The 14,001-nt window shown below is 43.9% G+C and overlaps 1 protein-coding gene across 2 annotated transcripts; it reads right to left on the reverse strand.

Moving 5' to 3' along the window:
* Nucleotides 1-1,929: 1,929 nt before the first annotated feature.
* Nucleotides 1,930-13,981, reverse strand: POLR3F (RNA polymerase III subunit F). Of its 2 annotated transcripts, XM_081206589.1 has the most exons (9): nt 13,862-13,981; nt 10,756-10,873; nt 9,473-9,540; nt 9,069-9,136; nt 8,720-8,832; nt 6,677-6,820; nt 5,112-5,219; nt 3,017-3,208; nt 1,930-2,303 (listed from the first exon to the last, which is right to left on the reverse strand). In XM_081206589.1, exons 1-9 carry the CDS (start codon nt 13,903-13,905, stop codon nt 2,226-2,228), a joined length of 933 nt encoding a protein of 310 aa, XP_081062715.1. In that variant the 5' UTR covers nt 13,906-13,981; the 3' UTR covers nt 1,930-2,225. The 2 variants fall into 2 exon arrangements, with proteins under 2 accessions (XP_081062715.1, XP_081062714.1); XM_081206588.1 differs by lacking the exon at nt 13,862-13,981 and having other exon boundaries at nt 5,148-5,219.
* Between the last annotated feature and the right edge of the window lie 20 nt (nt 13,982-14,001).

Below are 14,001 nucleotides of genomic sequence, written 5' to 3' on the forward strand. Positions count from 1 at the left end.
GAGTATATACAGTACCAGAGTCTGACCAAAAAAAGCCTCCTAGAGCAAAATATAGATCAGGATTATAGCAACATACTCTATGTGGGGCTTCCCTCATGCTAGATCTGGAAGCTGTAGTCGGAATGTCAGCATATAGTACCTGCGCTCAGAGATTTGCACCGGTTGCCAGTTTGCCAAAAGGTCAAGTTTAAGGTGTTACTATTAGTATATAAAGTCCTTAAAAACCAGATAATGTTTCCCCACATTTGCCAGCTCAGCCACTTCGATCTGCAGAACTTGTACTGTTACAGGTGCCACACATAAAACCTATTCAAAAAGGTAAAGGTAAAGGACCCCTGACAGTAAAGTCCAGTCGTGAACGACTCTGGGGTTGCGGCGCTTATCTCGCTTTACTAGCTGAGGGAGCCAACGTTTGTCCGCAGTTTTTCCGGGTCATGTGGCCAGCATGACTAAGCTGCTTCTGACCGGAGCAGTACCTATTTATCTACTTGCACTTTGACGTGCTTTCGAACTGCTAGGTTGGCAGGAGCTGGGACCGAGCAACGGGAGATCACCCCGTCGTGGGGATTCAAACTGCCAACCTTCTGATCGGCAAGTCCTAGGCCCTGTGGTTTAGACCACAGCGCATTTGTAAAAAAAAATGTATTAAAGTGGCAGCACCTACACTTTGGAATTCCCTGCCTACTGACATTATACCTTAACTGTACAGTGGTACCTCAATTCTCAAACGTCTTGAAAGTCAAATGTTTCGGTTTTTGAACGCTGAGAACCCAGAAGTAACTGCTTCGGTTTTTGAATGCTTTTCGGAAGTCAAACATGCTACACAGCTTCCATTTTGAGTTTTCTATAAGTAAATTCTTCCGGAAATGCATGCTTCGGTTTTCAAACGTTTCGGAAGTCGAATGGTCTACCGGAACGGATTACGTTCGAAAACTGAGGTACCACTGTACCTCGGGGGGGGGGGGGGACAAGCCTACCCAGATATGCAGAATGTTGATGTGTGTTTTGTCTTCAGCTTATCTTTTCTCAATGTTTCTCTTTTTTAACAACATTTTATTGATTGTTTCAAATAGTTTTAAAAGTTTTTACTGATTTTTTCTTCTCTTTGTAAAACATTTTGAGGTTTTTACAATCAAGCGGAATATAAATTTCATGAAATAAATGAATATTTCTCTGTATATGAGGAAAGAGGACAAGGGATCATCAACAGATTATTGCCCTCCGGAAACTACAAAACCCAGTATATTGAGGAAGAAGTCATGGCTGTAAACTGATATAAAAATGTAAGTTGATCATATAAATACCCCAAGGCAAAACAAGTTATGAAACATCCTGTACACTAAAGTTTGAATACTTGACAGTAATTTGGCCAGGCCTGTGGAGGGTGTGTGCAAGTTTATAACCACATGAATGTGCTGGGAAGGCAAAGAGACCTTCATTTTCCTTGCTGAAGCCGGGGGTGGGGGGGTTGGGGAGGAAAAGGCGGCAGCAGAGCTAAAAGTAAGAGAACATAACACAGAGAAGTGGGCAATGCTCCAAGCAAGACAGGAAATGAAGCTCAAAGTCCGTCAACAGAGAGAAGCTACAAGCAAAGAAAATTGCTGATCTAATTTCCTGCCTTCCAACCAGTAGAATCCACTTGGACATCACTCACACTCAACTTACAATCCATTGTTTTCGCTGAATTGGATTTTACAATTTAAGACAAGTACCTGGAAAAGATTTGCCAGAACAGAAGATGTAGAACTTACAAGAATATCTCCGCTTCAGCCCACTTGTGTTCCTATGCACCTCCCAGTTACATGGATAAGGCTTCAACAAGAGAACATTTGGGTGGATTGTGCCCACCCAGTACCACAAAACAGGGCTGCTTCTTGTTCAGCTGCTCTCTACCACATTATGATCCAAAAGGCACACTGTGGGACTCAATGGCAATTTAAATTATTTATTTTTGGAATCAAGAAATCTCCCAAAAGGTCAAAATATAACTTGCATCTCTAAAAAATAGGCACAACTCTGTGCCTGCATACAGTTCATACAGGAAGCAATTTCGGAGTCTTGGCCCCTTTCTTTCCATGTGTCCAGTCAGTGCCCGAAGAGAGATCATAGTCTTTGCCACAGCAAAGACACTGTCAAGGATTTTTTGAATTCTTCTTCAAGAAAAGCAGTGTCCATAATTAGAAGGTTGATCAACCTAGGTTGCAATAAGCTCTCTCCACTTACTGCTAAAATTCTAACCACTCTACCATATAAATACAATTTGATGGAGATATCTCACCACCTTCATGGCAGTCATCAAAAACCTAGGAAGAGAATTAAACATACATACAATTAGTTTATGCCATTTGCTAGATCAATTCAGTTATATGTGCATACAGTACACCCCCATTCAGCCCCAAGGACTGTATATTAGTTTCTCAATCATATCCTTAGGGCATGGGGAGGGGATCATATGGATTTAATAAGGTACCACTGTGGCGGGAAGGTAAACGCCGTTTCTGTGCGCTCTGGCGTTCGTCACAGTGTCCCGTTGCGCCAGTAGCGGTTTAGTCCTGTTGGTCACATGACCCAGAAAGCGAGATGAGCGCCACAACCCCATAGTCGCCTATGACTGGACTTAAGCATCCAGGGGTCCTTTACCCTTTTACCCTTACTACGTTTCTGATTTTTTTGTAAACACAGCTGTTGTTGGTTCCCCCACCCCCAAATAGTTATATCAAAATAGAAGCTAATAACACAAGAGCAAATGCTGGAAGTCACAGATGAGTGTGTTGTGCTTGCACTCACACCCTGCTTGCAATTTCCCCACAGGCCTCCGGTTGGCCACTGTGAGAACCGAATGCTGGACTACATGGGTCACTGGCCTGTTCTATTCCTGCTTAAACATTTTACAGCTTATAGGATTTGTTATGTATGTTCTCTGCAGTCCTGCCTGAATGGCTGTCTAAATGAGAAATAAGCTTAAATATGTCAGATTAGCTAAATATCTTCATGTTATTCCTGAGAAGTAACTCACCGGACAGAGTCCACAAGGCGTCCGAACTAAGCCTGTAGGCTGGATGATGGGGTTGACGGCTCTGTACAGTTTCATGTGCCCATCCACACTGCCGGCAGCTGCCTCTTTTGCAGCAACAATGGTCATTTCTACCTTTCCATCATAGATTAATGTGTTGAGAATGGTTTCAATATCTTCCATTGACAATTCCACCTTAAAAAATGAAACAACAGAAGAAGCTTTTTCAAACAAAGAAGATATGTATCGATATCTTAATTATCGATATTTTAAGCTTTATTTCAAGCCGTATTTTAATTAATTAACTTTTTTTCTATTACGTTTTATTGTAATTTATATTTGGTGTTAGCCGCCCTGAGCCCGGCCCTGGCCGGGGGAGGCGGGGTATAAATTATTATTATTATTATTATTATTATTATTATTATTATTATTATTATTATTATTACTTATAGACTGCGACTAACACTGCACAAAAATTGAAATTAATGCCGCAGAAATTAGAGGTGCTAGGAAATAACAGTATGAAAATCAAAGGGTTATTAAGCAGGAACTTAAGGCAGTACGGAAAAAACCTCATCTATTATTGTTAAAAACAATTTATATACTGCTTAACCACACCTTCTTGGGAGCCGAAGAGGGAATCAGGAGCTGGTAGTGCAACAACAGCATCTTCTGCTGGACCTAGACCACCCGCAGGCCTAATTAGGACCAGCACAGGTCTCCATTTGACCTGCAAGGCCCTTTTTACCAAGCCATGGCCACCTGCCCTATACCTGACATTATATGTGACATCAGGTGTGGAGCAGGTAAGGATGCGGTTCCACAGGAGCAATGAAAGCTCCTGATTATTCCTTTCAAAACTGGGGCTCACTGATCAACCCACTGGGAGTGGAGACACAGGGATCATGGCGGTGCTTGCAAGGCCAGCGCCAACAATCAGCTGAATGCCTTTACCTGAAACACTCTGATTTCACAGACAAAGGAAAACAAGCAGTAAAAAAAAAGTTTTACTGACTGCTCCCATAGTTCCCCCCAACTGTGAAGCCATAAGGTTTATTTTATCACTTTCCAAGCCCACGCCTGAATATTTGTCCTTTTTTTTTTAACTGAGCATTGTTTTTAAAAACTTTAGCAAATAACCATAGGAGATGAATTTTTTAGGGGGGAAATGAAAACCCGATAAAGTAAGATTACGCAAATGCAGACTGTAATAACGATAAAAAGCTTTTACAGTGGTGCCTCGCAAGACAAAATTAATCCGTTCCGCAAGTCTCTTCGTCTTGCGGTTTTTTCGTCTTGCGAAGCACGGCTATTAGCGGCTTAGCGGCTATTAACGGCTTAGCGGCTATTAGCGGCTTAGCGGCTATTAACGGCTTAGCGGCTTAGCGGCTTTAAGAAAAAGGAAACAAACTCGCAAGAACTCGCAAGACGTTTCGCCTTGCGAAGCAAGCCCATAGGGAAATTCGTCTTGCAGAACGACTCAAAAAACAGAAAACTCTTTCGTCTTGCGCATTTTTCGTCTTGCAAGGCATTCGTCTTGCGAGGTACCACTGTCATGCTCTCCTATACACCAACAAAGAAGTAAGTATTTCCCTGGGAAGGATATTTCTAAAATATAGGCTCATCAGAGAAATATGTAGCTGAAGTTGAGTTGAAGCTAAAAAAATTAAAAATCCAATTACAGTGGTGCCCTGCAAGACGAATGCCTCGCAAGACGGAAAACTCGCTAGACGAAAGAGTTTTCCGTTTTGGAGGTGCTTCGCAAAACGAATCTCCTATGGGCTTGCGTCGCAAGACGAAAATGTCTTGCGAGTTCCTGCGGGTTTTTTTCCTCCCCCCCCCTTTTTCTAAGCCGCTAAGCTGCTTATCAGCTGATCCGATATGCCGATAAGCCGCTAAAAGCCACTAAAAGCCGCTAATAGCGCTAATCGGCTAATCCGTCAATGGGCTTGCTTCGCAAGACGAAAAAACCGCTAGACGAAGAGAATCACAGAACGGATTCTTTTCGTCTTGTGAGGCACCACTGTATCCATAGCTACAATGCAGTATTGATCATTGTGCAGAAAATGCAAGGAAAGAAATAGAACGACGGCTTCACCTTACTGACACCTAACTCACTGATGTATTTCCACACCTCGTGAGAGGATGCAAACGAGCTGTTTCTCTGGATCATAGGGTTCTGCTTGCTTTCTCGAGCTGCTTCGGCCTACAAAATACAGAGAGAAGCACGGTGTTTGGCAGGGCCAGTCTGCATCGGTAAAGGAGGATACGTTCCTAGTTTAACATAGTTTTAGAGAGATTATTGGACGTGGGAATCAGTGGCAAAGCACATGCGGTAAAGCACATGCATCAGGTTCACTTGCATAGGGGTGGTTCTCTTCCAGTATTTAATCTCACATTCTGGGACGCAGTGAGGTTAATTACGTGGGAAATATAGCAATGCATCCCTGTGAACCATACGGCATGTCTTTAGCCTGTCCAGCAGTCAAACCACTAGGCAACACTGCCTGCCAGCACTGCACTGTTAGCACCTCAGTGCTCCTGTCCCCAATGGAGGGGAAGTGTAGCGTAGTGGTTTGACTACAGAGCTAGTTGCATTCCCTTCAGAAGGAGAGAAAGCGAGCAGGCAGTCTGGAGGGCAGTAGCCACCCTCCCCGCTGCATCTGGGCCTGAAAGGCCAAGGGAACCTGCGGGTGGATGGAATGTGTTCGGAAGCACAACTTGGATCACAACTGTGCATTGTTGCCGATTGTGGGGCATGCATGTTAAGGCACTGTTTTTGGTTTATTAATTTAGGAAGATTACAGACACTTCAGGTTACAGACGCTTTGGGTTACAAATTCCACTAACCAGGAAGTAGTTGCTTCAGGTTAAGAACTTTGCCCCAGGATAAGAACGGAAATTGCACGCCAGTGGCGCAGTGGCAGCAGGAGGCCCCATTAGCAAAAGCACGCTTCAGGTTAAGAACCGTTTCAGGTTAAGAACAGACCTCTGGAATGAATTAAGTTCTTAACCCGAGGTACCACTGTACATAACAAAAATGTAGAAAAACACACACACACACAAACCACAAAAATATTTAAAAAACAAATATACATAAAATAATTATACAACTAAATTAATTAACTAAATTAATTAACTAAATTAATTAACTAAAACCAGCCAGCTTTGTGGTGCTTGAACTAACATGAGACACCCTTAAACCGCCAGTTTTTTTAAAAAAAAAATCACTGAGTTTACTTTGTTCCTTGCAACCATATGGAAGGCATTTAGTGTCTAATATATTTGCAGAGCCCCATCCTATATTCTGTATCTGGGTAACACTAGAGTGTGATGGAACCCTTCAAACTAACAATACCAGGGCTCATCACCAACAGCACTCCCAAAAACGCGACCAGCACTGGTGACAAATAATATAACAATATATTTCTTCTACAGAATTTGGGATTGCCTTTTTAGGAATAAGGAAAACTGGAGACAGTTAAAGGACTTTATGAGTTTATTCCTGCAGACTGTTCCTTAGCAGCTGCTCCTTCCTGCTTCAAGCTGGCCAGCCAAGATATGCTATCAGTGAAAACCGCAAAGCAAAGATCTCTTTGGCACATTATTGGGATTGCAGTCTGACATGGCACGAAGAATCATGCACAAAACAAGGACACTCACCTTGGTCTGTAAGAACTTAAAACACTGTTGGTTAAGCACCTCTACAAATTCAGATTCAAAGTCTTGGTCGCTATACCAAGCTCCTCCTGTCACAGAGCGATCTGGTTGAAGGTTGTATAACATATACACTTTCTTCTTGGAAGCCTGGTGAATTAATGGTACAGGTTTTGTTCACATGTTCTCTTTCATTAAGAGAGAAAAATTAAGCCTGGATTGCTGAGTTGGTTAGAGCATGAGACTGAGAATGCCAGTGCTGCAAGTTCAACCCCTGTCCGGGACAGCTGCATGTTCCTGCGTTGCAGGGGGTTCAGGGGTTGGACTTGGGGTCCGTTCCAACTCTACAATTCTATGAAAAAGTGTGTATTCTGGAAAATGCCACAAGCAGTTTTGTGCATGCATCTCTCTGACTCTGCCAAAGTGAATTGCTTAAGCACAATTGTATATTCACCTCTACCTGCCCTACATTGTGTGTGCTCATTTTGTTTTTGTTTTTTAAAATATTTTTCATTGGCTTTTACAAAAACAAATTCAAAATAATGAAGGAAAAAAACTTTTACCATATACATATATGAGATTCTCTGAATCTTGCGACCTCCCCCCATCCCCTGCATGGGTCCTTAAAATAATTTTTCTAAAACTACATACTGTACAGTGGATGCTCGGGTTGCGAACATGATCCGTGCGGGAAGCACGTTTGCAACCCACAGTGCCATGTCTGCACACGCGCAGGTTGCGATTCAGCTCGTCTGCACACGCGCAAAGCGCATTTAGCGCTTCTGCGCATGCACCGAAACCCAGAAGAAACACATTCCGGGTTCGGCGCAGTGCGCAACCCGAAGCACCTGGAACCCAAGGTATGACAATAATAATAATAATAATAATAATAATAATAATAATAATAATAATAGTAATAATAGTAATAATTTTATTATTTATACCCCACCCATTTGGCTGGGTTTCCCCATACCTTCTCTAAATTTTCATTTCTAAATTTTCATTTCTAAAGTCTCTAAAGTTTTCATTTCTCTAAATTATACATATTTTTTCGTTTCTTTACAAGTTATTTCTACAGTCCCGCTAACATTTTTATTTGTTTACAATGGTCTCCTAAGTAAATTATAATTTTTTCCCATTATTTTTTTAAAGTCGGTATCGTCTCGATTCCTGAGTCTCATGAGACACAGGCACAGCCATGGTGTGGGCTATGGGTGGCTCTGGCAGTGTCCGTGGCAGAGGTTTGGGCAGCAGCAGCACTGCTCATTTCTTTAAGAGCATAAGAACAGTCAATGGATAAGGCCAGTGGCCCATCGAGACCACCATCCTGTTCTCACAGGGGCCAAGCAGAGGCCTGTGGGAAACCAGCAAGCAGGACCCGTGTGCACATTATCACAGAACTTTTAGATTTGGAAGGGACCCCTAGGGTCATCTAGTCCAGACCCCTGCAATGCAGGAATCTCAACTAAAGCATCCAGGACAGATGGCCATCCAACCACGGCCACCACCTCCGGGAACCAGGAATGGCTGCAGCTCCTGGTAAAGGGCGCTCATTAGAGACTAACCCATTATTTCTACCATTTAACACAGGGGTCAGCAAACCTTTTCAGCAGGGGGCCGGTCCACTGTCCCTCAGACCTTGGGGGGGGGGCGGACTATATTTTGAAGGGGAAAAAATGAACGAATTCCTATGCCCCACAAATAACCCAGGGGTGCATTTTAAATAAAAGCACACATTCTACTCATGTAAAAACACCAGGCAGGCCCCACAAATAACCCAGAGATGCATTTGAAATAAAAGGGCACATTCTGCTCATGGAAAAACAACCTGATTCCCTGACCGTCCGCAGGCCAGATTGAGAAGGCGATTGGACCAGATCTGGCCCCTGGACCTTAGTTTGCCTACCCATGATTTAACAGGTGAAACCACAATTAGACGACGACTCTTAAGAGCTATTTCTTCTGTGACACGATAGAAATGCTTTACCCCCAACACAACGGTCAGGCAGTACAGACTGTTTAGTTAGTTCAAAAGTATGAGCTACTCACCGCTACAGACTTCACAGCTTTAATGAGTTTCTTGCTTTCCAAGTTCTTCAGGATCTTGTTGATCTCAGTTAAAGGAAGATTGCTTTTATATCTAATATCCCTGCTCCAAATACCTGTTTTGGTTGTTTACAAAAAGGAAAATTAATTCATCTTGAGCATGAATCATATTTTTACATATTACATGTATCCAGGTTCTCATAATACCATCCCCATATCCTTTTCCTGTATTGAATGCCATTTCCCCAAGTAAAATAAAAACCTTTCTAACTCCACTGCATTCAGGAATTAAAAAGCTACAGTGAAGAAGACCATAAAGAGGAAAACACAAAGCAACAGACCAGCACATTACCTTTGTTTCCTGCATCCTCTATAATCTGATACACCAGCTTCTCCTGATTGTCAGATCCCTTCATTTTACTGCAGAAAGACAAAATAAGAAGTGAATAGTGTTTGGTTTTTGAAAACCTGAGTGGATTTGATCGATGTGAAATTAAATACTAAACAACTTTCAGGTCGTCGTCCCCGACAATCAAGAGGCATATACATTTTATGAAATAAATAAATACTATACATATTTTGAGATGTCAAAAAGAAACTAGAATTTGACCTCGGATGAGAGAGCTTACTACTGGTTATTTAGAAAGGTTCCTTCACCTAAGGTGATTTTCTAAGCTACAGTATCATGGTAATTACAATTATGTCCATCAGTGACAGAAGCAGAAAAAGTGTTGATGCTTTGAGAGCACAGCTTACCCAGCATTCTGAGATTCCTTGATCCTGTAGAGGAGGCCAGTGCTGCTCCTCAACAGATCCAGCTGTCCCTAAGAGAATACACATTATTGTAATATTTTGACAGATTTCTAAAATAATGATTTGACATTAGGATGCAATATGAAAGACACTCAGTACTAAACTTAGACTGTATTAATTTAATACTGCATATTCCCTTATATAATTAATATTCATTCTTAATGGATCAGAAAAAAATATTTTCCCCTTAAGATGTTATACATTTCATTTTCGTGACTCTGAAGGACACCTAAATGGATTACATTTTTAGGCATACTCTACAAATTGTAATGTGTGCACATATTTATGGATATGCATGGCACACGTTTATGGGCACGTGTGGCAAACAGATATATTTGTCAGGGAAATCTGGCTGCAGTTCTCTGTTGAGCCTATGTTCTATAGTAAACCTTGATTTGCTGTTGTACAATACAGTGGTACCTCGGGCTAAGAACTTAATTCGTTCTGGAGGTCCGTTCTTAACCTGAAACTGTTCTTAACCTGAGGTACCACTTTAGCTAATGGGGCCTCCCGCTGCTGCCGCAGCACAATTTCTGTTCTCATCCTGAAGCAAAGTTCTTAACCCGAGGTACTATTTCTGGGTTAGCAGAGTCTGTAACCTGAAGCGTCTGTAACCTGAAGCGTCTGTAACCTGAAGCGTCTGTAACCCAAGGTACCACTGTATGTGAAATGGTTCTAAGCAGCAAAGCTAGACAAATGGATGAAGATTATGAGATGAGCTAGATTAGCGGCCTTCAAGAGAAGACTTAAATCTGTGATGTTGCTTGCTGGACGGGGTTGGGATATGAGCAAGGACCCATTTGCCACCAGAGGCCCCTGCTTCACATGCAGAGGGCTCAGTGGGCAGAACACAAATGTGGTGGTGTTTCTGCCAGCAGTAGAAAGAGTAAAGCAGCATGTTACACATATTGCCCAGAGAATGTAGCCAAGATACAAACATTCTCCAATAGGCTTTGAATAAGGTCCATATCCTGGCTGCATTCTATACATTCTCTGAGCAATATGCACATTCTCTAATAAGTATGTAAAGTCTCCCAGAAACATGCTCCCCCCTTACACGCAATTCCATGAGTTTTCATGAATATGCACAATAGCTGGTTGTTACGCACATTAACCGCTTAACGTGCATTATCCCGATATATAATCCAGTTTAAATACTGTCAAAGAACTAGGTGCACTCTGTTGTCTTTTGAGACAACCAAGAACAGAACGAGGGATGGTCTTACCATTGAGAGCAGCCTGTTAATGGCCACTGCCCGTTGCTGAGCCTCCATGTGAGGCATGTCATTCTGAATCACCTGGTCTGTGATACCCTGGGGAAACTGATGGCACAGCTCAATGATCCTGGCAAAAGTAGAAATCGCAAGTAAAGTACCACTAATTGTGGAACAAATCCACAACTAACATAACATAAAGCCTCTATATCTACTCTTTTCTTAAGTCCCAAATAACTAATAAGAAAAATATAAATTGCAATAAAAAAAACAAGAACTATCACGGAGAAAACAGCAGCAGAAAAAAGATGTAAAAACAAACACCTATAACAATAAGAAAAATAATCAAGAACACGCAAGCCATTTGTTCTGCACCAGGGAGTAAAAGGCTAAAAGCTCCCTGGAGAATCAAACCTAGTCAAATTGCTGGCTGAGTGAATATGGCCTGGTCCACAGCCTGCCTTGCTACAAGAAAAGTGTCTGCCACACTGCTCCTTAAGGACCGACTGACAAAAGACTAGGAGAGGGGGCTGGTTTGGTACCAGCCTGGTATATTCTCCTACCCAGCAAGACTGTATGGTTTTTGCCTGCATTATTCTGTTTGTCCAGTGAGATATCTGCCTGCAGGTAAGAGTGGCGACTGCAGTGTATGATGCTATTTGACTACTGGTTGAATGCCACTGGAGTGTGGTCCAGAGCTTGCCTTGCTGTAAGAACAAGCTCTGTTGTGGGCAGTGGGGATGACTGTTTTGGGTTGCTACAGGGGTAGGGTAGTCTTGCACTGTTTGTCAGGATATGGCATTGTAGGTCAGGCACAGTGACTCTCACCTGGTGTGAGACCATGGTAGAAAAGTCTGGTTTGTTTCGGTTTCCCCTGAGGAAGAGACAGGAGGGATACTGAAAAGGACATCATCTGCCATCTGAGAATGTGAGATGTTGCCTGCTACTGTGCCTTAATTTATTATCTGTGGCCTAAATCTCCCAGTTATATATGCTGATACTGGATGGTGCTAAAATGTGCCTGGAGAGATGTATCTCCAGAGACTCCTCATAGAATCAGAGAGCTGGAAGGGACCCTAGGAGTCATCTAGTCCAACTTACTGCAATGCAGGAATCTCAACTAGATCATCCAACCTCTGCTTAAAAACCTACAAGCAAGGAGAGTCCACCACCTCCCAAAGAAGTCCTTTCCACTGTCAGACAGCTCTTACTGTCAGAAAGTTCTTCCTGATGTTTAGTTGGAATCTCCATTCTTGTAACCTGAAGCCATTGGTTCAAGTCCTACTCTCCACAGCAGGAGAAAACAAGCTTTCTCTGTCTTCCATGAGATGGCCATTTAGATATTTGTAGGTGGCTATCATATCTCCTCTCAGTCTCCTCTTTTCCAGGCTAAACATACCCAACTCCTTCAACCTTTCCTCCTAAGGCTTGCTCTCCAGACCCTTGATCATCTTGGTTGCCGCCCTCTACCTACATTCCAGCTTGTCAACACACTTCTTAAATTGTGGTGCCTAGAATTGGACACTGAACTCCCAAGTGTGGTCTAACCAAGGCAGGATATAAAGGTAAAGGTACCCCTGACCATTAGGTCCAGTCGTGGCCCTTGATGTGGACACTACAGCGGTACCTCTGGTTGCGAACGGGATCCATTCTGGAGGCCCATTTGCAACGTGAAAAGCCTGCAACCTGAAGCGCCATATCTGCGCGGGTGCGCGGTGCGATTTGGCACTTGTGTGCATACGTGAAGGGTGATTTAGTGCTACTGCGCATGCGCGAGCGGTGAAACCTGGAAGTAACCCTTTCCGGTACTTCCGGGTTGCCGCGGGACGCAACCTGAAAAAACGTAACATGAAGCAAACGTAACATGAGGTATGACTGTATATTTCTGTGGACGCAGCCTAGAATAGCATCAGCTCTTCTTCTTTTTGCTGCCGCATCACCCTGCAAACTTCTGCTCAGTTTGTGGTCCACCAAGACCCCCTCGGTCCCTTTCACATGTACAGTGGTACCTCGGGTTAAGTACTTAATTCATTCCGGAGGTCCGTTCTTAACCTGAAACTGCTCTTAACCTGAAGCACCACTTTAGCTAATGGGGCCTCCTGCTGCTGCCATGCCACTGGAACACGATTTCTGTTCTCATCCTGAAGCAAAGTTCTTAACCTGAAGCACTATTTCTGGGTTAGCGGAGTCTGTAACCTGAAGCGTATATAACCTGAAGCATATGTAACCCGAGGTACCACTGTACTAGTGCTAGTAAGCCAGGTGTCCCCCTCCCCACCTGTATCTGTGCAGCTGGTTCTTCCTGCCTGAGTGAAGGAGCTTAACCTTTGTCCCTCCTGAGGTCCTGAAGTAATAGTGCCACTGTATTCTGCTCTGGTCAGACCTCACCTGGAGTACTGTGTCCAGTTCTGGGCACCACAGTTCAAGGAGGACACTGACAAACTGGAACGTGTCCAGAGGAGGGCAACCAAAATGGTCAAAGGCCTGGAAACGATGCCTTATGAGGAACGGCTAAGGGAGCTGGGCATGTTTAGCCTGGAGAAGAGGAGGTTAAGGGGTGATATGATAGCCATGTTCAAATATATAAAAGGGTGCCACATAGAGGAGGGAGAAAGGTTGTTTTCTGCTGCTCCAGAGAAGCGGACACGGAGCAATGGATCCAAACTACAAGAAAGAAGATTCCACCTAAACATGAGGAAGAACTTCCTGACAGTAAGAGCTGTTTGACAGTGGAATTTGCTGCCAAGGAGTGTGGTGGAGTCTCCTTCTTTGGAGGTCTTTAAGCAGAGGCTTGACAACCATATGTCAGGAGTGCTCTGATGGTGTTTCCTGCTTGGCAGGGGGTTGGACTCGATGGCCCTTGTGGTCTATTCCAACTCTATGATTCTATGATCCTTCCCCCCCCCCCCCGCTTGTGCCGTAATCCCTTTCAGGGAATCTTGTCTCCTGCGCTGTTTGGCACCCCTTCCCTTCCCCACTTCCAACCCAGCAGAGTGGATGCGCCTCCCCTCCATTCCTTCCTCCACGTCGCTTGCGAAGACGCGGCTGAGGACAGAGCCCTGCGGCACCCGGGTCCCCTGGGTGCAGGCGTCGGTTTTGACTCGGGCTCGGCTTTTACCTGCTCTCTATCTCCAGCGGCTCCGGGGCCTTCGCTTCCGCCATCGCGGAAGCCTCCGTCGCAAAGCGAGACCAGGGGAGTCGGGGGGGGCGGTGACGTGAACAGAAGGCGCCCGTCGGGAAGGCGGGGCTGGCGTGAAA

This window comes from Podarcis bocagei, assembly GCF_964188305.1.
Source record: "Podarcis bocagei genome assembly, chromosome: 8".
Classification (NCBI taxonomy): Eukaryota; Metazoa; Chordata; class Lepidosauria; order Squamata; family Lacertidae; genus Podarcis; species Podarcis bocagei.

What these genes read in the sequence shown, in the direction of transcription:
- POLR3F (XM_081206589.1), bottom strand. Translation starts at nt 13,905, where the DNA reads ATGGCGGAAGCGAAGGCCCCGGAGCCGCTGGAGATAGAGAGCAG. An exon ending in CCGCTGGAGATAGAGAGCAG is followed by an intron (nt 10,874 to 13,861) that starts GTAAAAGCCGAG and finishes TACTTTTGCCAG; the next exon opens with GATCATTGAGCTGTGCCATC. An exon ending in AAGGAATCTCAGAATGCTGG is followed by an intron (nt 9,137 to 9,472) that starts GTAAGCTGTGCT and finishes GTCTTTCTGCAG; the next exon opens with TAAAATGAAGGGATCTGACA.